Below are 25,725 nucleotides of genomic sequence, written 5' to 3' on the forward strand. Positions count from 1 at the left end.
GGTGGCTTGGAACATGAGTTATGTCCCACTCCTTCCAGTAGGCAGCGGCATGCTCTCCCTGAAACTTTCCAGCCAGCTTCCTAATAGTAGCATGGGAAGGTGCCATTTGCTCGGCCCTTTGTGCCCTAGCTGACATGCAAGCAAATATACTTTATACTTTCGGTTTTATACGAATTATATAAATGCCTACTTTTGTATAAATAGATATTTTATACAAAATATAAGTACACTTAAAGTTTCTTTTTAGATCACTATCTCTGCTTATACCCTGATGTAATGCACTGCCTTAGGCTGTTTTCAGGCTGCATTGCCATTTCGTTTTTTCTAATGCAATCACATCTGGGCCTTAGGTGTCCTGTAACACTGTGGGTAGCTGTTGGCAGTCATTTAACACACAATTAATATGATTATCTATAACTGTGATCCAAAAGTATTCATTAATGAAACTGATACTGCACAAAAGATGAGAGCAATCATCAATATGGAAGGGCCAGATTATTGTAAAGGGGAAGGAGAGAAAGAGGAAAGATTGAAATAACAAGGGAATACTGTAAAGGAATACAAAATGCAGCACTAAATGGGAACAGTTCTATAATACTTTAATGTGCTTTCCATTGGATATTTACTTCAGTGGACACAGCAGGTCTGTTTAACAGGCCTTATTGACGCATGTAGAACTGTCTATAGGGTTTTTTTGGTATATTATCACCTAAATGTAGTCTTGAGTTCAGTGCTTAAAGTTGTGGGAGCTGTCATGGCTCCTTCTGGGACATAACACCTCTGAAGTCACTATCACCAGGCAGTATCATGAGGGGACGTGAGACCTGACTTGGATAGTTTGGAATAAGTTCACAGATTTTTCTTCTGTTCCATAAGAAGACAAAGAAAATAGTAGGATTTTTTTTAGGTGCGTTTGAGAACTTGAGGCAGCTAGCAGGGCCAAGACAGCAGATTGTAATTTTCTCTGCTTTAACTGAAAATGACAAGTAACATTCCATGTTGTATTACTGGAAGTAGTAAATGACAGTGAATATTGCATACTAGGACCAACCTTAGGTGTAGAGAAAAATTTTCTCAGACCTTGGTACTTCTGTGATTCTTGTGCAATGATTGGCAGGGTATCCAAAGACATTTATGAAACTTCTGGACTAGCACCTCTTCAGCATCACTTGCCCAACTGCATGATGAACACTATGTGCAAACCTGGAGGTTGTTTGGTGTCTCAGAAGTACTTGAAAGCAGTACTTTGATGAGTGATGCTGTCCCAGAAATCTACATGATTTGTAATTCAGAGATATCTCTGCTGCTCTGCTTTAGTGTCATGGTTGACTTTGTATTCTATCCTGTTTGGACCACACTGACTCCTAATGAGGCAGCTCCTGCTGTTTGTAGTTGGAAGAAACAATAAACTGGGGTCGGTCTGTTGTGTATTCTGATAAGATTGCTGTGGAAAAAGCAAAGATCATCTGAGCTGGGACTTGACTCTTGAGCTTTAATTGAGCTCCACATGAAGCATAAAATGTGTTTCTCTGTTTAAGTTAAAATCATGGATTATCAGGATTTCATGGTAAAATGTCAGTATCTGGAAAAACGACTCTGTTCTCATAGCAGTTTTGGCAACTCTCTTGGGAAATTTGATCTAAGAAATGGGTATCTCAGAATATAGTATCACAAGAAAAAATGGATGAAGTTCAGTGTAGCAGAGAGAACTTTCCATCTAATTTGATAGATCTGACCTGAACTCGCCTTTGCCTTTTCTGCTCTTTCAGGAGAGACCAAGTTTCTGTGGAAATTTTCCCCTAGGTGGGTTCACACAGAGTGATAACATGTCCTCAGTTAAAAGTGAAGAGGGAAGATACTTTTTAAATCCTTTCTTCTTTATAGAGCCGCTGGAATAACACTTGAGGTGTTTGTGCTCAGAGGACAGGAGATAGAACATTTTGTCTGTTGGCTTTTTGGACCAAGTTAGAGCCATTTGCTCAAAGAACAAAGATTTTAGAAGCCTCCATATAAAGTGTGGGCTTCTTGCTTGCCTCTCAGGCTTCTTAATGTTCTCTACATGGTGCAAGTGGAAAATGCTCATGGTTCAGGTTCTCCAGCTTTAGCCTGTTTTACTCCAGAGCTGTTTGACTACTTTGTCTGGGTCTAAATAAAGTTGATGTGAACTTATGTCCCAACTGTTATGGCTTGGGATTAATAGTGCTCTGTCCAGTCAGTTGTTAGATTCCTGTTGGTTTTGGTCCTGAATGTTCCCAGTATAAAGACAATTGATTAATATTTTCAATCATTGAGTGTGAATGATTTTTGGTTATTTATATAAACAGTTCTAGCTGTGAATTTTCAGAGTTGGGAAGACCCTTGGCCTCTTGGATTTTCAGAGTAAATCATACTTAGGGTTTCATGAGCTTCTTGAACTAACAAAATAATTTGCATTTTGTTTTGGCAAGATGTGATCCAGTTTTAATGGTGGTTTCTGGAAAGTTTCTTAGGTGTTTTGTACCCAGAGCCTGAAGTTTGTAGGTGATTTGTGCATTGTCACATTTAATTTAAAACTGATAGCTGGGCAAAATGTCACTGAGAATGCTGGGAAAAAAACTTCAGTACTGTCATCTATCCTGGCACTATCAAGGCTGTCCAAGCTAGTTTGACTGAGGCAGCTGCACATTTTTGGAAATGTGCAAGCTGTTGAGTGCACAAGTGTCCAGCTGTTGAAATAGTAAACTCAGTGGGAGAAGGGTGGAGGGGAAAGGGAAGGGAATCCCTGTTCTTGTCTCAATAAACAATGAAAAAAAATAGCTTATGGTTGACATTTTCCTTTCTAGAGATAGTCAATGTTAGAAAATGGGTGGTTTTATTTTTTCCCCCTTATGATATTTCTCAACTTCATGAAAGTGAGAATCTGGTCCAAATAATAGTTCATCAGTGCATTTACTCCTCTGGGGGTGGAGGGAATAATTTGTGAGTGCTTTCAATTTGCCCTGACCCTTCCTAGCAAACAGTGGAGAGGCCCTGGACTTAAAGGCAGGGCTTGCTCTTCAGTTGGTCTGCCTTTTTGAGACACTAATTTTTTTCAATTATTTGGTTTTGTATTTGACTGTTTCTCTTAGGAGAAAATTTTGTTTCCTGCTCAGTTTGTAACTGGCTAGAATGTTCCAAAGTCAGCAGTCTAGAGCCCTGGGTGAGGAGTTTGGGTCGTGCTTTAAGTCACTACCACTGCTCTTAGGGACAAAAAACCTTTAGAACTTGGAGTCCTGCCTGTCCCATGGTGGAGAGCACAAGAACCTTGATGAGAATCCTACCAGAATGCAATTCTGCTTCTTGGAAATTAAGGTAAATATTTCCCTCCACTGTCCACTGTTGCTTGGTTGTTTTGGTTTTTTCTTTTTTTCCTCTCTAATAGTTTGCACCTCAGTCCAGTCAACTTTGTTTGAGAAAAAAATTTCCCCTTATTTTCCAATGTTTATGTACATGAGAAAATAACATTTGTCTCAATCATTCCCTATGCTACAGATCCAATGCATCAGCTTGAGCAGAGGGTAAATGAGTTTTTTATGAATGCAAAGAAAAACAAACCTGAATGGAGAGAAGAACAAATGACATCAATCAAAAAAGTAAGGATATCATAAGAGTGGCTCAGATTTTTCTTTTGCAAACTAAGACAACCTTAGGAAAAAATATTTTATGATTGATGGGAGATTTAAGTGTTGAGAACTGTGTCTTCCCTTGGGCTTTCATAGAGCTGGATGGAACTACCTTGGAGGAGAAAAGTGAGTGAAAGGTTTCTTTGATCAAGAATTTCTCTGAAGTTTTACAGAGCACTTGCTAGCATTTAAAAAAATGTAATCCTGAAATGGCGAGGAAGCCTGCGCTCCTAAATTTGGAGCTCAGATTTTCTTGTTTTTGTTTGTATGACGTGAAGTTGCCCAAGTTAATGTGCTTTCTTTTAGAGGATATTTTTCAAGCTTAGATTCAGCATTTCCTGTGATTTTCTGCCTATGTCCTTCTACACATTATACATATGGTCTATTTAGCTTGAGAGAGGGAGGAGTAAGAACATGAATATGAATGTGTTCTGTGTTATCCTTCAATACTTGAGCATTGGTGATGGTATTTTTAGCAATGTAGTCCATCATTTTGTCAGGAGAAACCTCTTTGTAGTCTCCTACAATGGCTACTTCAGCCCCTAATTTGGGTAAGGGTTGTTTTCGTCTTTAATTAATGCAAATAGGTTTTTAAATTCTGAAAAAGAAAAAGGTCAGAGCTCTGACTCCACTGGAATAAATGAAAATTTTTTGTTGACTTTCATTGAATCAAAACTTCAAGTAGTTTTCACAGAAGATACTATCCAGTGGAAATTGAGAATTAAAAGGCAGTAAAATCTGTCCAACTCTAAAGTAAAAGCATTTGAAAACATACCTTTTTTAAAGTTTTGTCTGTGAATTTTCATAGGTTAGAGGAGACTTCTAGATTGTTTTAGTCAAATTATTTAGAATGCACTCATGAGTTAGAGAAACTTATTTTAAAGTAATTTAAATTATATACAGTATTATCTCTGTTTAACTAGAATGCTGGAAAGGCTTCCCCACAGAGTACTTCAGCATCATTTTGAAGAGCAGGAGGATTTGTGGTGGTCCTGAAATAAAAGACACGCTTTTATTTTAAGTCCATAACATGATGCTGTATAATATAAAATAAATCCAAGATTGTTTAGTTTCTTGCAGCATTTCTTGCAGACATCTAAATATCACTCTAGTAGGAAGTGTCTCCTTCTTCTAATGTGGCTTTTTCTAACACAGAGAAAATAAATTGATATATATCTCTCATTTAAAATTTAGATGATTGTTGTTTACAGAAAAATTTCAGTCTTTCTGAAAACTGACTTAAATATGCCCTTTTGACTTATATTTTATGCTTCATAACAGCAGCTTAAACTTGCTGAAATTAATTCTGTTACATTCATTTTTTTTAAATTCTCTTCATAACAGGATTATTATAAAGCTTTGGAAGATGCAGATGAAAAAGTGCAACTGGCTAATCAAATATATGATCTGGTAAGTGGACACAAGAGTTGTGGTGAATTACCTAAATTTATGCCCTGGGAAGTTCTAAGCATTTTGATAAGCACTGCAGCCATGCTGCAGTGTGCTGTACTTTTATGTTGTCTGCATATAGATGTTTTGCTGATGAAAGAAACATTTTTTATTTTATTGACTTTTAAGAATTTTGGGTAGTAAGTGTCACTTAAATATAAATCAGAGAAATAGTATTAGAAATCCTAAGATTTTAATGCATGGTTTCAGCCTGTTTAGGAGACTGGTTGGGAGAATCCATTGTGATGCAGTTTTGAGGAGTCCAGGAGGGCTGGGCATTCTTCAAGAAGGAAATCTTAAATGTATAGGAGCAGCCCATCCCCATGTGCCAAAAGAGAAGCCAGCAGGGAAGAAGACCAGCCTGGCTAAATATAGAGCTTTGGCTTCAATTTGGGGGGAAAAAGAGAGTGTATTATCTTGGGAAGAATGGGCAGGCAACCTGAGAAGATTGCAAGGATTTTATGAGGTTGTGTGGGGAGATATATTAGAAGGGCCAAAGCCCAAGTCAAACTTTATCTGGTTACTGCTGTGAAAGACAAAAATTATTTAAAAAAATATATGAGCAATGAAAGAAGGGCTGTGGAAAAATCTCCATCTTTTACTGGATACAGATGTAAACATAGTGATGGAGGATGAAGAAAAGGCAGAGGTACTTAGTGCCTTCATTGCTGCACTATTTAATAGCAAGACCAGTTGTTCTCAGGATACCCAGCCCCCTGAGCTAGAACAGGTGGGTGGGGGGCAGAATGAAGTCCTCATAACTCAAGGGAGTCAGCAGCCTGCTGTGCCACTGAGACACACACAAGTCTGGGGCTGTGATGGGATCCTCCCCACTGAGGGGCATAGTTGAAAAAGTCACTGAGCCACTTTTGGGTGTTTCCCTGAGGTTCCAGTTGACTGGAAATCAGCAATGTAATGCCCATGTTCAAGAAAGGTCAGAAAGAGCATCTAGGGAAGTAAGGGCCTGTCAGCCTTAGTGCTGGGGAAGTTCATGGAGCAGATCATCCTGAGTGTCACGACACAGCACAAGCAGGACAACCAGGGGATCAGGCCCAGGCAGAGTGGGTTTGGGAAAGGCAGGTCTTGCTTGACTGACCTGATCTTCAGTGATGAAGTGACCTGCTTAGTACATGAGGGAAAGGCTGTGTATGTTGTCTATCTGGACTTTAGTAAAGCCTTGGACACTGTTTCTTACAACACTTTACTGGAGAAACTGGCTGCTTCTGCCTTGGGCAGGGGCATTATTCATTGGGTGAAAAATTGGATGGACGGCCAGACCCAGAGAGGGATGGCATATGATTTAAAGTTTATTTATTTTACATTTATCAAGAGAACAGAACCTGCAAGTCAGACTACACTCAAATATAGAAGACATAAAACAATTGCTTTAGTTTCACTACAACTAGCCAAAAGTTTGTTCTAGAAGTTGGAACTGCCTTCTCTTTTGCTTAGCTGGTAACTGGAAAAACCTCCCTGTTTTTAGTAAAGATAGGTAAATGTTGCTGTATGATTACAGATGTAGAAAACATTTGGAATTGAGTGTTTCTGTTCATGATAGTGAGTTGAGAATTTTTTTGGTTACTTTTTAATACCCAAGAGCATGTCATAGTTTGCTGAAACACACAGGAGTCTCCACTTTCAGTTAAGACTCAGTACACACCAAATTTTCTGGTATTTATAGTGGCACACAACTTGCACGCAGGTTTCAGTTCAGAATTTGCAATTTCCCCAGAGTAGCTGAATTTCTACTTAAGTCCATGTCATGTACTGTTCTTTCTCTTCCCCTTTAAGTTTGCATAACCAGAGCACCTCCAAGTCTTCTTCATCTTTATTTCTGAAGTGTCTTGGAGCTTTCCCTGTGCTATTTTGGTGTTAACAACAGTGTCTCTTCTGAGTGAGGGAAATGGAGGTGACCAGGAAGATCCCTTCTGTGCATTATTATGCATATTGTACTTGTGCATGGCACAAAATTGCTGGAAGGGAAATACTTAGCAAGCCTGAGATTAAGGATGCAGATATTCATGTTCCAGAATTGGATGCTATTTATTTTGCTTTGTCTAACAGGTAGACCGTCATTTGAGAAAATTGGACCAGGAACTTGCTAAATTTAAAATGGAACTTGAAGCAGATAATGCTGGAATTACAGAAATATTAGAGAGACGTAAGTATGCGTGATTTTATTTAAGAACTTGACAGACTTTTGGTCAATTTGCAGAATTAAAGTATCATACACTTGTTAGTGGCTGCTAGTATTTTCACCCATGTTGTAACCCACTTTGAAATTTTAGTTAAACCCACTCTCAAATTTTAGTTTCAACCTCGATTTATACCAGTGAAATCAAAATACATTTGAGTAAGTAGAATAATTTTTTCACACGACTGTTGTTCTTGTGAATTGCTACAGTAAGATACGTAATTCTTTAAACCTGTTTTTAATGGTTGTAGGTATTCAGCCAAGTACTTCGGCCTAAGCATGCCACCTACCCAGTTGCAAGGGTAACATTTCTTCCTTGAACTGATTGCCACCAAACTAAGGAGAGTCATTGTTTTAGTTTTCCATGTGCTTGGTGGTTTTCTATTTTAAAGGGGCAAGAATAGGTTGGTCTATAATGGGCCAGTGAAGGAAAAGCATTTTAGGTAAGAAACCTGCATGTTAAGTACAAACATGCTGGTATTTAGAATGTGAATAAAAATGTAAAGTTACAGCTTTTTTGCCAGCTTGGTGTAGAAGAATCTGTCTTTTCTGTATGTATCAGCATTTAGACGTCAAATTCAAATGTGATAAATTTCTGAGTTGATGTAACTACTGTGATTATGGAGGCAGTGGTTGTCCTCATAGCCAAAGATAGTGAAAATTTACTTGAGTCACTTGGGGATGTTAGGAATAAGCATTCTTTCTTGGAACTTTTTGTGGCCGAGTTGTATAAGCTGGGAGTTTGGGGCTATTTTATTTGTAATTGCTATTACAAATAGCAGGCACAATATGAGAAACCTCTAAATTAAATGCTATTCATTAACTAGCAATTACAGAAAAGGACTAGTATACTTTGGTTGAAATCCCAGTTGGTTTTAGGATGTGGTGCTATCTTCTGTTGAACCATGTGTTTGGAGAGGTTGCTAGATAGGATTTCAAGAAATCAAAATAGAGAAGCACTAGACTGTATGTTGCATCTTTAAGGTTTGTTTGGTTTGAGGGTTTTGTTTCCTTGTTTGTTTTTAAATAAAGTTAAAAGTAGAAGACTTAACATTTTTAGCTTTCAGAGTAAGTAAATACACAAGGTTGAAGTCCCACCAGAGGGCAGCCTTTGGGCAAGTTCATAACGTGATTGAAGTTCTCTCAGCCAAAATAGCTCCTTATGCTTTGATCCTCTTCTAGAATGATTATATTTAAACTTTTGTAATATTTATGTATTACTCATGTATTTCAGTGCTTTTTGAAAGCACTGGAAGAGGTAAAAAAATGCTGAGATTTTGAAAATTGGATGTGAATTGCTTTCTTGTTTTGTCTTCTTTGTAAATGTAAGTTGGTAGGTATTGCAACTACTTCAAAATGTTTTTGTTAGAGATTGGGGGACAAAATATTGTATATTGTTCCAAATTTATAGCCAAAGTCTCTCCTATGCTGTGATTATTTAGCCTCATCTTACAAGAAATGCTACTCTTAGATATATACTTGGATTTATGCCTGTCTGACTTTTTCCTTTTTTGGGGGGGGCAGGGAGGATGGGGGTGAGGTTTGTTGTTGTTTTGTTGGTTTTGTGGGTTTCTTTTGTTTTGTTTTTATTTGTATTGTTGCTCTGCGTATTTTGGATGTTAAGAAAATCTGGATGATGATCTGCAGCCCTTTCTTTTGAATGTTAAATCTTCTTGACAGATGAAACTGCTATTTTCTTGAGTTTTGACTGAATATTACAAGGTAGATTCAGTGGAACAAGATGCCTTGTTTATACAGTTTACATTGTTCAGTCTTCAGTTCATACTGGTGTAGATGGTCAATACTTTTGGTGCAGCCATTCTGCAACTCATTTGATTAAGTGGCTTGGTGAGGGCAATGTTCTTGGTTCTTCTTATTTGCCTTGATTTTAAGTTCTTGATTTCAACAGTTGGACAGTAGCAGTCACCAATTTTTATTTAAGAACTAATCTCACTGGTTTGTGGTTGTACTGTAGAAAGGGTTTCAACTCCAGCAAAAATTCTTCTGATTAAAATAAATCTAACTACATTGTGATTTGGTTAATATTTTAAAAATCCCTTTAGAATGTAAAAGTTAAACCAGTGCCAGCCCTCAATTTTCATGTTTTTCTTACCTCCCTCTTAGGGTCTCTGGAGCTGGATACACCAGCACAGCCTGTGAATAACCATCACTCCCATTCTCACACTCCAGTGGAGAGTAAGTATTTGAAACTTAAAAAGATGGCCGCTTTTTATATTTCCTTTGGGTTTTTTTTTTTTGTTTTGTTGAGAAGTATGAGGAAAAAGATGGTTCAGAACTTTTTTCCCCTCCATCATTACAAGGAGAAAACAAAGCATAATAAACACTAATCATGTCTGTTAAGAAGTGCAAGAATGAAATAGGTTTTGCTGGTGGGAATTAGTTGAAAATGCTAGCATAATTTGACTTTTAAGCTGAATAGATTTTACATTTCTCTTCAATTATTTCATTTAGAAAGGAAACACAATCCATCTCACCATAGTACAACAGATCATGTTCCTGAAAAGAAGTTTAAATCTGAAGCTCTTCTATCTACCCTGACATCAGATGCGTCTAAAGAAAACACACCAGGTAATCCTAATTGTCTTTCATTTCACACCTTTTTAGTCAGAAGAAGAGAAACTGTATTTGTGAGTTAGTCTTCTGAAATCACAGAAGCACGGAATAGGTAAGGTTGAAAGGGACCCCAGTGGGTCATCTGGTGCAGCCTCCCTGCAAAAGCAGGGCCATCCCAGAGCACATGGCGCAGGGTTGTGTCCAGACAGTTGTTGAGTATCTCCAGTGAGGGAGACTCCATAGCCTCTCTGGACAACCTGTTCCTATGCAACCTGTCCTGTGTGTGGCCACCTGCACAGTACAGAAGTTCTTCCATATATTCAGGTGGAGCTTCCTGTGCATCAGGTCCTGCCTGTTGCCTCTTGTCCTACTGCTTGGCACCATCAAGCAGAGCCTGGCTCCATCCACTTGACACCCTCCCCTCAGATGTGCACAGACAGTGATGGGGTCCCCTCTCAGTCATCTCTTCTCGAGGCTGAACAGGCTCAGCTCCCTCAGCCTTTCCTCATAAGGGAGGTGCCCCAGTACCTTAATCATCTTTTTTCACTCCACTGGACCCACTCCAGGAGCTCCATGTCTCTTGTACTGAGGAGCCCAGAACGGGACACAGCACTCCAGATGCAGCTTTGCTCGGGCTGAGTGAGGGTCAGGATCACCTCCCTCAACCTGCTGGCCATGCTCTTCCTAATGCTCCCCAGGACACCGTTGGCCTTCCTAGCCCCCAGGGAACCCTGCTGGCTCAGGGACAGTTTGTTGTTCACCAGGACGCTGAGGTCCTTCTCCACAGGGTGGCTTCTCAGCACATCAGCTCACAGCCTGTGCTGCTGTTATTCCTCTCCAGGCACACTGCACTTTCCTTTGTGGAATTTCTGAACCCTGTGCCATCAATAAAGACCTTCTGGGATCTGCCATTCAGCCAGTCCTCAATCTGAGACTGATACCCCTTTCCCTGGGATTTTCAGTCACTTGAAACATGAGAAATTGCAGGCATTCTTACTCATCTGTGTTTTCCATGAAGTGTGTCTGCTTTGTTGTCATTTAACAGCTGTATGATGGCTGTTTCTTTTTATTTACACTTTGAAGAAGAGAACAGTACAGTTTTATTAGCTAGTAGTACAAATATAAGAGATCAATGCATTATTTTCGGGAAGAAAATACATACAACAGTTTCCAAAGTAAGGGAAAAGAATTTTCACACCTTTTTCTAAGAGTTGGTCCAAAAATAATTTTTTTTCATGTGTTGTCTATGTCGAAAGAAAAGTCTTTTTGTATATAGTGACTAAAAAAACCTAAACCTTTCTGCCTGTTCTCAATATTAAGGTGTTTCATAGTTTCTTTTCTGAAAATAAAAGACTAAGGAGTTATAGTAAGTCAGCTATCTCAGTCATGTTTTAAGTCAGTTTTAGGTAATTTCAGTCATGTCTATTTCAGTTTTCTTTTGAAGAAACTTCACACACACCTGCAAATAAAATGTAGCTACATTTGAGCAGCTGTCATTCTGCAGATGACCCTGGAAATTGTGTTGCATTAAAACTGATCTGTAGTTTTTAGAGTTAAGATTGTCTTACTTCAGAAGTTAAGATTGTCTTACTTCAGAAACAGTATAGGTGTGTAATCATTCTTACCCTCTTCTTGATAATTATAGTAGTAAGAATTGTTTCAATATAGGCAAAGGTATGGCAGCTGCATCTGTTCTTCAACAGCTGAGTATCATAGTGAGAGCTGTCTTTCTAAAAGGACTCCTTGCACATGAGGATAGATAGGGAACAAACTTCTTTTTTTTTTCCCCTCCATAAAAAATACTGGCTGTGTCTAATTACTTTTAAAACCTTTTTTCCAAATGATTAGACTGCTCTGATGCATAAACAGAGTTCCTGCTCTTTCACTGGCTGTCATATAACTCTTCTTAAAATGCAAAGGAATTTAGTTTCATTTTGAATTTCATAAATGTGTTCTGTTCATCAAGGGTGTCGAAACAGTAATTCATCATCCTCTTCAAACAATGCATACAATACAAACTCTTCTCAACCATTGGCATCATATAACCTGGGCTCATTATCTTCAGGATCCGGGGCCGGTGCAATTACCATGGCAGCAGCTCAAGCAGTGCAAGCCACAGCACAGGTAATGTCAAACTATTCTTGTCATTCTGCCATCTGCTTATGATTAAGAAGAAAGGATAGTGACTGGTTTTTGTTTTTTTTTTTATCTGAATTCCCATGATCACTTTCAGCTGATGTGATTCAGTTCTTATATTAGAATTTTATTAATATGCGACAGTTTCATCCTGTATAGTTTGCCTACAGGGACAACTTGTTTTCTGACTTTTCCTGCAAGATATTCTCACACATTTCACTGCTTTCTGTACATAATTTCATTAAAAAGGTAACGAGTGAACCTGTGCATATCATTAGCAGTTAGCAGCCTTATGTAGGAGCTTTACTGTGTAATCTGATACAATATCAGCATTGCTTTTAGATGAAGGAGGGAAGACGAACATCCAGTCTAAAAGCCAGCTATGAAGCATTTAAGAACAATGATTTTCAGCTTGGAAGAGAATTTTCATTGTCCAGAGATTCAGCTGGATATTCATCATCAGCTCTGGCATCTACATTAACTCAGACGTTAAGTTCATCAACCACAGATTCACGAAGTGGCAGAAAAAGCAAGTAGGTTTTCTTACTTGTTGATTGCAATTACAATGTTGAAGGCAGATGAGCTTTTTTTTAAAAGGTCATGGGCCATAAATAGAAATATATTGTATTTAATATCTGGTGGGGGGGAATCAGCAGAAGGTAGTTACTGCCTCTTGGCCACTTTTTGTGCAGGGCTGTGTTCTTTAGTCCTCCCACTTCTTTTTCTTTAAGCAAACTCACTCTATTGATTTACTTTTTTATCTGAGATACAATCAAGTTTCTTCCCTCACTTTTCTGTGTTTTGGAGAGGATTGATCTAACAGCAATTGTTGGGAATTACTGTGCAATGGTTTGTAGATGGTTTTGAAATAATCTGGAGATGTCTGATGCCAAGTAAACATGGCACTTTCTAATGACTGACCGTCTAGAACAGGGAATGAATTTCATTTCTGATTGAAGTTTTAAAACATTTTTAACAACACGTCACAACATATTCAACAATCAGAACTTGTATTTGAAAGAATTTATCTCAAAATACCCATCCTTTTAAATTGTCTTGAGTTTTTTTTTCTTCATTCAAATTTGTGTGTTCACAACTCAGTTAATAAAGCTGTTTGAGAAGCATTTTTCATCTATGAATATCTTGAGTGTCAGGTCTGACCTATAAGCAAAAGCAGAGAAATTTTATTCTGGCACCATTCCTATGGAGTGATTGCTGATGCTTGAGTGGAGATTAACAGAGAATCAGTCATCTTCAAAACAGTTATCTATTGTACATGACATATGACATTATTTATATGTAAATTCCTGTTTTATTGGTAACAATTTTTATAAGGACTTGACACCAAAGCTATTGATGGAAAACTTTGTGAAGAAAAGCATTTGTTAAAACCACTTGACAGTTTAGAGCTGTTGAATTCCGTTGATTAGAGCAGCACGTCCTGCACTTGTAAGCTGGTGTGACTTGTTTCCTTTTCCAAGAGCATACAGTGGGTGCATTCCAGTGCTTGCAGTGGTTGAATGAAATGTGATGGTGAATGATAGCTCTGGGATTTACATACTGCAGCAGTTCAGAGTCAACAAAGTACTTGTTTAGTGATTCTTTCACTTGGCAGAAAATAAATCATCTATGCACTTTTTTCTTTTTTTTTTACTCTTCCTCAGAAACAACAACAAATCCTCAAGTCAGCAGTCCTCATCATCATCTTCTTCTTCCTCTCTATCATCATGTTCTTCTTCATCTGCGCTGGCACAAGAACTGTCTCAGCAAACAGCAGTAATACCAGAGTCTGATTCTAATAGCCAGGTTGATTGGACCTATGATCCAAATGAGCCACGTTACTGTATTTGTAATCAGGTAAGGATGGCCTCCAAATCGAAATACAACTACAGATGCTGTTTTGATGTAGCTGAACTTCCTTCTCTGAATACTAATTTTGAAAAAACTGTAATTTTACTCTTGAACTTCTGATCTGTTTTTACTTACTTACTGGTGGTGTGAATAATGAACTGTTGAAGCTAAAAATAGTCCATTTTTTAAGTGATGTGATATCCTTGGAGAGTTTTAAATCTTATAATGGAGACTTCAGGAATAATTAAATTTTTTAAAAAAATTGAGAGGGTTTTCAGTGAATTTAGTTTTTATTCAATCTGAAATAGGCAGATGTATCTTCTTTTGCATCAACAGTTTTGGAAAATCAATTCACTATGAACATGATGGTGTTTGGGTTGTGTAACAAAAGTAAAATGAAAATGTTGTTATTGCTGTTAATGGAAAAACTCCTCAAAGGAAGAAATTTGAATCTTGACCTTTTCAAAATATAATTGCTAAGGGATTTTTTTCTTATTTTACTAGGTGTCCTATGGTGAAATGGTAGGCTGTGATAACCAAGATGTAAGTAACAAAGTTCAAAAGGTTCATGAGAGGCTTATGCTTACTCCTATTGCATGTAGGAGTTGCTTTTTTTTTAGAGTTTGTTTTGAGTAGAGTTTTTTAGGGTAAAGTGCATACAATTTGAAACATCCTTCAGGAAACTTCTCATGTCTCCACACAGCTTAGATTCTGTTAGAAATCTGAAGCCTTTGCTAGGTTCAAAAATGCCCTGCTTCAAAATATCCTTTATTTCTGTGAATTTTCAGCTATTTCACTGCTAATAAGAGTTGTCCTTTTCAAATAAAAAAAGTTTTCAAAGAACAGTTGAATATAATAATGTATTTACTGAGATAACTACATTTAAACATAAGTGAGTGATAAGATTTCTTTGTCAAACTAGGTATTTCAAAGCACAACATGCTTATTTTGCTCTGTAATGTGAGTCCATATATGACTCCTAGAATTTTTATCATTTTTCTTAGTGTATTGAGTGTATGTTGCAGATCTTCCCCTCTCTTTGTTTTGTCCCGTGACGTGTGAAATCCATAATCTATGCTTTCCACTTGTGTTTCATTTTCATAGAATTTTATTTGTGATATGCACTTTGAAAAAAACCCCAATTCACAAACCCTCTCTTTTAACTCTTTTTATAGTGCCCTATTGAGTGGTTCCACTATGGATGTGTTGGACTGACAGAAGCACCAAAAGGGAAATGGTACTGTCCACAGTGTACAGCTGCAATGAAGAGAAGAGGCAGTAGACATAAATAAGTTTGTTCATCTGGAAAAAAATTGCATAATAAAGGTTTTATAAAGGACTTGGGAGGGGAGGGGCAACTCTCAGCACACTTCCTTGCAACCACTGAAGAGTAACATAGCAATCATAGAATGGTATGGTTGGAAAGGACCGTAAAGATCTTCTAATTCCAGCCCCCAGTCATAAGATCTTGAACTATTGGTTTTGCTAAGTTGTGTTTTAATATTGTAGGTAAATTATTTATGCACCTTGATGTGCTACAGATACTATTCCAGTGAGCCTTGGATTGTTCCAGTGGCCAGCATATGCAGATATTTGTACTATCAAACCATTTTCTCTAAGCAGTGGGCATTCTACAAGTACTCAATCTTCCAAAAATTCCGATAAGTCAAGATTTTAAATGTATGTTTTATACACAACAGATATATTCTGCTGCATGTACTGTACTCAAGAGCTGTTACGTAACACTATGTATATTAATAGTGCAAAAAGTCAATGCTTCTGAAAGGAAAAAGAGACAGTGGTTTTTAAAATGCCTTTATAGCTTTGGTTCTTTATGAAACTTAATTCAGCAGGCTGAAGAAAATGGTTCTTGTATACAGCGGGCTGTTGTCCTTTAGGGTACTTGAGTATGTAAAGACAAAAAATGCTGTAGAATACAACAAACTTGTGCCATTAGTCTTTATATGTTTCTGCTCCAGAGAAGGCGGGGGCCATAAGAAGAAAAAAAGGTGTTAAAGTGACGATAAATTTTTATACCAAATGTGTTTATTTTTTTGTGCAAGTAATCCTTTAAATTTGAATTGTATTAGGTGTAAAATAAAAGAACCTCAACTCTTCAGATTAATGTTTTCTGTACATTTGTCAAAAAAAAAGGTCTCTCACTGAAATGGTTTCACGAATTTCCTTTTTTTTTTCTGGCTCTTTAATGCTGCAGCACTAAATAGAAAGATGGCGTTTATGCCTATTTTTTCCTTCCTTCTTCTTTCCACTATTAAAAAATATGCTTTCTCTTTGACATAAAGATTTTACTTCAGCCCTGTGTTAGGCTGAAAGACTGTGGCTGTCATGTGGTAGCTTTCCAGACCCATGAAGAGAAGAGAGGGAGAGAAGGAAGCAGTTCCATTGCATGACCGTGCAAATAGTATCAAGGGAATAAAACCAGATAGGTCCATTAGGAATAAGACTATGTGCAGAGAATGAAACCAGGCTTCTGTCACACCATGTTTTTTCAAAATGAAAAAAGTAGACATTTAAAGTCCATGAACTCAGGGAAAGTAGATGTGAAAGAAGGGAAATGTGATTATGGATGATAAATAGACTTTGGCAAAAGAATAGGATGGAAGTTCATGAAAATAAACAGCAAGAAGCAGTTAACTAAGGTTGCCTTGAAACTGGGAACTCAATCCACTGTGTATATATTTCTGTGGAAATCTCAGTCTAAAAAAACACTTGAAGACTAGAATATGTGGTTTTAAGTGAGGCTGTTGAGACCGTGGAGATAACAAAGTGTTTGTTTTGTGGGAAACTGGTGCCATGCTATAAATTGAAATTAAATAAGCAACCAGTAATCTAGGCTCTCCTTAAACTGAATGTCTGTCCCAAGAGCTAAGTCCTTTGAGAATCAAGACTGTGTATGGACAAATCTCTCACTCTGCTGGAACCATACCTAAGATGATACCAAAATTACAAATCCAAAATAAAATTTCAAATTTTAGTGTGAATATTGGATCCCTGTTTCATTGGGAAATATAAATTATTTTTTCATTGAGAAATTAGAGAACTCACAAGAAGAAAAAACTTGTTCTTATTAGTAAATTAGTATTTTGTGTTAAGAAAACAGAAATGGACAAATGTGGAGAAAAATGCAATACCTAAGTCAAAGATGTAGAACAATAAAACCTGTACATACTTTTATTATCTAAATAGGAAGCCTGTAAAAGAAGCTTACAGGTCCGGAGGCGATTAGACTGTAAAAGCACTGAGCAGTGTGAGTAGTTACATACAGAGAGAGTTCATGCCTCATGGTCAGTAATGCTGCTGGACACTTCCCTAGGTAGACAAGTACAGGTGCAAAGTCTCTCATTCTTTACAATCAGTGATGCACTTGTTCAAGAGTGGGCATCCCTTGATTGGCACATCCACACTGCTATTTAGAAAACTGAATAATTAAGAGTAAAGGAATAAATCAGCAATATCCTCAGTACACACTGTTTAAGAAGAGCAGGACTCTGCTGTTCAAGAGTTACATAAGAGGTCAGTTAAAGAGGTCTAAATAGGAACATAATATTTGCATGTATGTTGTTTTCTCAAAAAAAAACCCAAAAATGGAAAGTGCTAAAAGCATCAGACCAATCTCATGACAGACTGTCTGATAAAATGGAAAACATATTTAAACATTTTGCTAAAACAATATAAATATAAAATAATACTTAGATTTCACTTTACCTGCAGCTGAGTCCTCTGAAGTAGGAAGTAGGGATTACTGTGTAGGAAAGTGATTTGGAAGTTACGTTGTAATTTTATGGAAACCTTAGCTCACTGTTCAGCAGCAGGTCACAAAAGTGCTGAGAACGACTCAGTAGGAGATAAAAAATAAAACAGAAAACAATTTTACACTGTGTAAATTGAATTGCAGTTAGGTGAGCGTAGTGTGAAATTCTGGTCTGCTCTGTTACGAAAAGACAGCAAAGCTAGGAAAAGGCTCAAATTGGAGGGTCGAAGCTGTATCATGACAACATAGCTGAGGAACAGATGAATTGTCTGGAACTCTTCTGGGTGGGAAAGAGGCAGCTCCATGAGAATGTAATAGGGATTGTATATTAAGAAGTGATGTGAAAAGGTGTATGTTTTGATAGAAGCAGTGGTATGAAGATAGCCAGTCCAAAATGAAAAAATGAGCAACATTTTTTCACGTGGCATGCTTACACTACGAAATGGGACATATAGCTAAGATCCCTGGATCAGAAACTCACTGAAGACTGATCAGTAGGAGTCAAAAGAGTTTATTGAGGGAAGTGTTCCAGGTTGCCTCTGACAGTTCTAAAATCCTCTGGTACTCAATGAAAGCTATTTGATACCAGACACTATATTAGGCAACCTTCAGCATTAGGCAGTGCAGTTTCTTTTAGTTTCATGTCAATGTTCTAGCATGTGGATGAACTTTTAGGATGAGGGGTATTTGTAGTACCACAAACTGAGAACCAATGTGCTAAGCACTAATGGAACAAAACACTGTCTATTCCTTGTAAAGAGTATTGTCTGTGTGCACTGTGGAGCCGTAACTTTTCTTTATTCTACATCTGAAATGAAAAAGGGGGAGAAAATACATTAATGGATGCTAATCTGAAAATCCCACTAGGTTGTCTCTCTGGATAGGAAGGGATAATTTGCATTTTTCTTTACCAAACTTTGCAATGTGTTATTCACACACAGTAGAGGTCGGAAATTCTGAAGTTTGTTTCACTTTTCTGTTTTGCCTCACCAGGGAGGTACTTTCCACTGTGAGTTGTCTTTTCTTGGCAAATTTTTTCATCTCCCTTCTCATTCTGCTGGAATGTCTGGGCCATACATTTTTCTTCTTCAAGACAGACAGCCTTTACCTCGACAGCAGAGTGTTCAATTTTTTTAGACTAAAATCTCTAAGAAGCAGAATTGCAAGAGGAATAAGACTTGAGTTTTTACACTCTCTTCAGGGTATACATGAATAAAGTTAGGCCACATCATATGAACATAGTCCCTTCAATTTTGTTACTCCTCCCTGATTTGACTAAAATGCTCTGAGAATAATGTAACTAAAAGGAGAAAAATGTCACTCTTCAGTGTATCTTTGCCAATTTACAGTAATGTTCCTCTTAGCACTTTCAAATGTGTATCTTGCTTTTATACCCATATAGTATTCAATAAAGACAAAAACAAGCAGCTTTTTCCTCTAGATAAATCTTGTATTTCAGAGCTATTTGAGCATGCAAAGGTTGTCAACAGGTTGCATGACTACTACTTTCAGGCTTGTCCTTCCATAGGTCTTATATTTTAAACCCCCCAGTAATTTCCTACATTAGGTCATAATAGATATAAAGTCTTGATTATAAACATTATCTGCATGCTAATTGTGTTCTCTTTTTATAGGGATAAGAATAATTCCCTTATTCAATCCTCAAAAAAATCCTGAAGGTGATGAAAAGAAAAACGCTAGTGTATTACAGCTAGAATAGAGAAATACTTGCCTTGTGACTGTACAAGAAATCTACTCAAAGCAGTAGAAAATGATGAACAATGTTAGGATCCACAACTGTGTTAATATTTTTAAAGACTTAATACCTATTTGTGCCTTGTACCTTACTTTATGAAGATTGCTGTGTATTGTGGCAGCTCTATTCCTTTCTGAATACTTATTTAGCAATGTTATAGTCATTGAATCAAAGGTGTCTGCTCACATCTATTAAACTGGCTACTGCCAATAAGAGAAAGTTTTATTCAAGTTAAAGAGAACAATGAGGGGATTAGATGCAGTTGTTCAGCTACAGTATTTATATCTTTCTTTAAAAATACCAAATTTTGGAGGAATCTTTGTTGCTGAACAGATTTAGTTAGTTAGTTGACAGTTAACTTGGTTTTCCTATTTAAGGTGGTATAAACCTTTTTTTCTCAAAGAATAAATAATAGTTATACTGTATTTACAATCATGAGGATTAGTGAAACAAACAGGGAGAAATGTGAAGATAATTCGATGCTTTTTCTGCCTTCAGAGTTTTAGCCTTTTAATTTCAAATCAAGTTTTATGCTTTGTTTTCAGAAAAGGACATGTGGGATAGATGTTTACATAAACTTTCCAAGTGTGAGTGTAGTTAAGTGCTGGAAGGGGTCAGTCAGGGAAGTGCTATGGAATTAGGGAACACTTCTTTGTTAGATATAGAAGAATCGTTTACCCTGTGATAATAAAACAAATTTTGTTTACAGTTCTGTTATCTTTTATTTCAATGAGATAAAAATTACATTGTTATTAGAGGTTGGTGTGTAAAAATAAGTGCTCATCATATTTAAAATTTTTTCTAATAATGTTCAGTTATGTAGCTTGCATGAAAAGTTGACAAGCTAGAGTGTCATCTGCTGTGATGAATTCAGTTGGATATGCTCTTCTTGATCTAAATTATTTAAAGGTGTGTTTAATCTCTGTGTCATGTTATTTGGGGCTAGATTAATCTCAGGCTTTTAAAGAAAGCAGATTCTGTAGATTGAAGGATTAGCCAATAGTTGAATGAACTGGCCATAAAAACATGTGTTCCTTAGTCAGACCTGGAAAACAAAACAGTTCAGAAGTGTTGACAAACCCCTTATTTTAATTTAGGAAGGTATCCCATACATCCCAGGGATCTTACTGGTAGGCTAATACTATTGGAATGGCTAAGGAACTGAGGAATAAGCAGAAGTTAGGTAGGAGTTACTTTAGTATCGCCCTAAAAAAATCTAAATTACGTATTAATCATTTTAAACCAGAGCAGAAATTTTCTTAGACAAAGACTTACAGTTTACGTGCTTTTGCACACAGAAGTGATAATTTCAGAAGTAATGATTACCTTTGAGAGTGTCACATCAGAACAGTTCTGCCCATATCTTCTATCACATTGTTGGTTGCCCTTGTAAGACATAAATACAATCTAAAATACATATTGGGAAAAGATCTCAGTGAAGTTTTAGTCCAGGACAAGGAAATGAAAGACGATTCTCAAAAAGAGAAAAGACATAAAAATCCAACTTTAAGGTGTTTTTATTATCTGCATAAATGTTCAAGCTTTTCCAGTGCTGAAGTACTTTTCACATTGAAAGTGCTTTCCAAACACTCACCCACAGCTGTTTACTTAAAGACTTCTCTTAAGAGGGTGAAAGGAATGTACTGAAAATGTCTCTCTCTGGAGGCTGACAAGCCTTATAATACAAAAGATTCTAAGTTTTCCTTTTCCCTATTGTTTGAATCTTAAGCAGTCATATTTAAACTCATGAAGGAAAGAGACATCAAAACATATTGTTCATAATTACACCAGCACATCATAAAATTGTAACCTGATTTTCCTATTTAGCAAATGATAGTGTGATTTAAATCATTCCCAAAAATTGTCTGTAATTCTCTCTCAAGAGACTCTTATAAAGTTAATTACTTATCAGCCTTATATACATTTTATTAATTTTCAGTGTTGGCACTACCTGGTTACCTGGTTGTACATTATTTTCCAAAGCAAAGAGTCTCTTTATTATGCTTTAGTTTTAAAATTTCATCAAAACATAGTTATATAGAAATAGTGATTAAGTTAAAAAGTGTTTTAGGAGGCTATTCAGCTACTTCATACTGTATTTCAGAGCAATTCAGATTTGGTTATGTTGGTGAGGATGGAACAGGGAAGCCTTATAAATATGATTGCCTGGCAAAAGATTCTGAGAATATAGAAACTGTAAACGAGATTGAAATGAAAGCAACTTTTGAGATCTCTTAGTTACTGAACAACGGGAAAACAATGGTGTGGTCGAGAAGGTAATCCTCTCTTGATGAAACAATGCCCTCTGCTTGCAGGCAAGTCTAAGGGTCAGAAGCAGACCCTGTTTGCTTGGCAGGAGGGGTCCAAAGAGTAGTTTTTACGGTTTAAAATGTAACACAGTATGGTAATGTAGTGGTTCTTATAGGATTTGCATGTTGTACTAGATTGGTTAGTGAGAATCAGAATATTCAACACAGAAGATGATTTAATGTATTGTAACAAGAACTTCGCTCTCTTGCTCTTGCTTCTTTCTCTCACTCACTTTCTTACTCCTCTATGCTCTAAGCTTCTTGTACCTCTTTTTTCGCTCTCTCTTTGCTCTCTCTCTCTTCTTCTCTCGGCCCTGCTCTGAGCTGTGGCTGGCAGCTCCCAGCAGGGCCCTGCACTCATGCCCTCTGCAATAAACTGCATGTCCATGACCTAGCTTCAGAGATTTCTCATTTCCGTATATCACAACTGTGCAGGAGACCCATCTGCTGCTCCTACATGGTTATATTTTGCTTATGTTTTAATTTTTTTCAAAATCAAATCCTAAGTACATCTACATCTACTTCTGGTCCTAGAACATAACTCCATAATTAAAAAATATAACAAAACCACCCACAAAAGAAACAGGCTCCAACAAACCAGTAATAAGACAAAGAACAAAAATGCCTTTATTTACTTTTCAGCCCCTCTAGACAATTCAGATTATGTGTGAAATATTGAAAAATGACAGCAAAACATTTTAGATCTCTCAGACCTGAGAAATATCTTCCTTAAACCTTGGTTTTTCAACAGACCTTTGCCTGGAATGCTAGTTTTATACATGACCTGTTTAATCAAAGTGGTCAAGATCACCCACTGGCAGTGTGATGTTCAGCCTTCTCCCAGCTGTACCACAGCAGTTCCACATGACATCCCTCCCCAATTTCAGCTTTCAAGCCCATCAGGCAAGTTTTGAGCAAGCTGTGCAGCCCATGAGGCCAGAACTGAGAGGCAGTGTAGTGACTCTGCATGGGGCAGGACACAAAGAACTCATCAGACTCATGCCAGCTGCAATGCAGATGTTCTGTGTGGCCTCCTTCACTCCATTTATTCAGGCCACCTGTGTTTGTAAGATGTAAAAATGGTTAAATCTAATTTCCAGCTTTACTTTCAGAAATATTGTGTTGAGTAAGTTGTCAAAAGTCAGTGCTTAAAAGATGTAATGTACTTAAAGGTATTTCTAAGGTAACTTCTGTGCCACGGTGGTTGCCGTTATCTTGCTCTGCAGCAATCACGCGAGGCAGCTGGACTTGTGAGAGAAGCTGTACTGTTATAACCAGATAGAGAAGTTAAGAAGCATACTGTTATCTTTGTCTGCCTATCCATAAGAACAACAAAACAGCATGTCTTGCATCTTCACTTGTACAGTAATTTCTCATATACATTCGCAATATGTGGAGTGCCCCGGGTGACACATTTCTGAGCTGGTTCATTGTATATTCCGGCAGCACCAAGAGAATGCAACAAACTGTTATATACTCTGGCATATATAATAATGTCTGGCCTTGATGGGCTTAGTTAAACCTATGGATGGCTTGAGAGGCACAGTTGAGCATTTAGTCAACATTTCTGTGTAATGTGGTTGTCTTAAAACTCTCCTTGCTAACAGAAGAGCTCTGGTAAACAAATATCCATCAGTACAAAGCCTTTTGATAGGAAAAAATCAAGTTCTTGTTCCCTTGTGCCTAAAACCTGAAAGCATTACATCCTTGTGTAATGGACACAATAGAAGTGACAAAATTTGTTTCTCGGAGACTTTCATTTGTTTCCATGCTGCAAAGGAGCATCAGAGGACCACTGAACCTAGAAGATACTGAGACAGTAATGTGATAGTAATGTGAAAAGTTTAAGTGGTCCTTGCAAAGCAACCACTTTGCCAAAGAAAGAGAGGATGTTCCTTATTGTATACGCAGTGAAAAGGAAGAAAGGCAGCCAAAGATAAAGAGACAGAATCAAACACAGTTTAGGAGGTGAATTGGAAAATGAGTGTTTATGGAATGGGGAGTCTAATTGTATTTTTCTATTGCATCTTCCTAAAGTGAGTTTATTTGAAACTGACATTGCTTCTGAGAAGCAACTATATCAAAACCATTTCTTGGGGGTGAGTGTCATGAATTCTTGGGTGACCTTGGCTTTTTTCACATTTGGACTGAATTGGTCCACTTATGGTATAGAACTGGAGAAAAAAAATAAGCACACCACTAGTCTTGGATAGTTACATAATAAGGCCAGGCTAAAGTGAAATGGGAACATGGCAGTGAAAGTACTTAGTTTACACAGAAGAAGAGGAAAGATCTTGTGACAGGATCTGGAGGACTATGACATTACAATTCTACTTCTGGGGTTTACTAAAACAGAATCTAGAACAATTAACTTCAAAAGCAAACAAACAAAATGCAGAATGTTAAATATCACAATTAAAAACATTTGTAAATGCTTCTCTTCCCTATGCAAAATGCCATTACCAAATGATTTTTTCCTTCATATTTGTTGCTTTTGTTCAAACAACTTCATGGCTGGCTTGCAAGCATTATACATTCCCACTGCATAGGCCACTATTTAGGATACATCGTGCTCTTACTCTGGAGGTCTGGCTGAGGAACTGATCTTTCCCTTCAGCAGTAGCCTCCAAACTGGTACACTTACCTCTTGCTCTCCCTCTCCCCACCTCCTTCTTATGGGAGCTCTTCTGACCTGGTGCTAAGGGAGGAGGACACAGGCCTGGTGTGGGGCAGATGTTCCCATACATGCAACAGCTGGTGAGGAATTGGGATACCCTCATTGCAGACATCATTTGAGCCAGCATGGGGTGGCTAGGACAGAGTCAATGACACTGGTATTCTCGTGTTCTTTCCACTCCCACTGGTCATTTTGATAACACTTTCATCTGAATATATGCAGCTAGGAAAGACTGCAAGGAAAATACTATTGTGCACTTAAAGCTCTTAAAGCTCTACTTTGCATTACAGAGCCCTTCTGCAGGTACAAAGCAGTGAAGAGCTCTGCTTGCAACAGAAGTGCATGAGAAAGTATAAGAGTATTTGTGCAAATGACTTTCATATAATAAACTCAGAAAATGTAACTGAAAGACAATAAGAAGGATCGAGATCACCTATGGAAAGAGATTATTCACTGTGTTAAAATAAGAGAATGATCTTGAGAGACAACAGAGATACAGAGATTAGAAAAGGTTTGTAGGAAGACCTGAGAATGGAAGTTCAAATACTTTAACCTGAAGTGTGAAGAAGAGGGCGACCAACAAGATGCCAGAGAAATTAGGTGGAGCATCACAAAATAAAATTATTACTTAAAGTAAAAAGGAACACAGATGCTGTCAGAGGTCATAAGGCATTTCATTTTGTTGCGGGTTCTTGCAGACAATCTGGCCACTTTTTGATTACCACTGATTCTTATCCATTTCTCAGCAGTAACCAGTGAATCTGAGCAATCAAACTGGCTACAAAATCCATAAATCTCTTACCTCTGAAAAACTGCTTCAAGGGGATTATGTCAGCAAATAACTGTAGACAGGGAGAAGCAGAGAATTTGCTGATTGATTTCTTCCTCATGACATTCAAATTTGCCATTTAAGCAGGAACCAGTATATAATAAGACTTTGGTCTTTAAATGCTTTCCTGTATCCTCATGTCAAGCAACTTGCTGTATAATTAGCGTTTATAAATAAAGATACCTCTGTTTCGCTGTAACCCTTCTGCCAAAACACAGTAGTGAAGACTATGCCTGAGACACAGAGATGCCTCTGAACAAATAACTCGATTGGCCCAGATTCTACCTAAACTTTAGGGAAGCTGGTAGGTTTGATAATCTGATAAGCTGAGTATTGAGCTTTGCTACTGCCTAAAAGATCCTGCTCCTTTCCTCTTTTTTGATCATCTTTCAATAATGTTCTCCTGCTGTTTAACCTGTACCAGCATGAGGGCCCACTGGAACTCCCCAACTGTCAATTCAATTCCCTCACACGGCAGAAAACAGCCCAGCTGTGTATTTTCTCCTGAAAGATCTAATGAGCAGCACCACCAGGTAG

General features: G+C 37.5%; 1 protein-coding gene across 2 annotated transcripts; it reads left to right on the forward strand.

Annotated features, from left to right (window-relative positions):
- The first annotated feature begins 2,045 nt into the window (after positions 1 to 2,045).
- Positions 2,046 to 15,964, forward strand: ING3 (inhibitor of growth family member 3). Of its 2 annotated transcripts, none has more exons than XM_005420903.2 (11): positions 2,046 to 3,330; positions 3,511 to 3,611; positions 4,986 to 5,051; positions 7,155 to 7,251; positions 9,409 to 9,480; positions 9,757 to 9,873; positions 11,825 to 11,982; positions 12,337 to 12,527; positions 13,659 to 13,851; positions 14,350 to 14,388; positions 15,021 to 15,964. In XM_005420903.2, exons 2-11 carry the CDS (start codon positions 3,516 to 3,518, stop codon positions 15,135 to 15,137), a joined length of 1,146 nt encoding a protein of 381 aa, XP_005420960.1. In that variant the 5' UTR covers positions 2,046 to 3,330; positions 3,511 to 3,515; the 3' UTR covers positions 15,138 to 15,964. The 2 variants fall into 2 exon arrangements, with proteins under 2 accessions (XP_005420960.1, XP_030912806.1); XM_031056946.1 differs by having other exon boundaries at positions 3,150 to 3,330; positions 11,924 to 11,982; positions 15,021 to 15,873.
- The last annotated feature ends 9,761 nt before the right edge of the window (positions 15,965 to 25,725 follow it).

Source organism: Geospiza fortis, unplaced genomic scaffold (genome assembly GCF_000277835.1).
Source record: "Geospiza fortis unplaced genomic scaffold, GeoFor_1.0 scaffold195, whole genome shotgun sequence".
In the NCBI taxonomy this organism is placed as follows: domain Eukaryota; kingdom Metazoa; phylum Chordata; class Aves; order Passeriformes; family Thraupidae; genus Geospiza; species Geospiza fortis.

What these genes read in the sequence shown, in the direction of transcription:
- ING3 (XM_005420903.2), top strand. Translation starts at nt 3,516, where the DNA reads ATGCATCAGCTTGAGCAGAGGGTAAATGAGTTTTTTATGAATGCAAAG. An exon ending in AAATGACATCAATCAAAAAA is followed by an intron (nt 3,612 to 4,985) that starts GTAAGGATATCA and finishes TCTTCATAACAG; the next exon opens with GATTATTATAAAGCTTTGGA. An exon ending in TTCTCACACTCCAGTGGAGA is followed by an intron (nt 9,481 to 9,756) that starts GTAAGTATTTGA and finishes TATTTCATTTAG; the next exon opens with AAAGGAAACACAATCCATCT.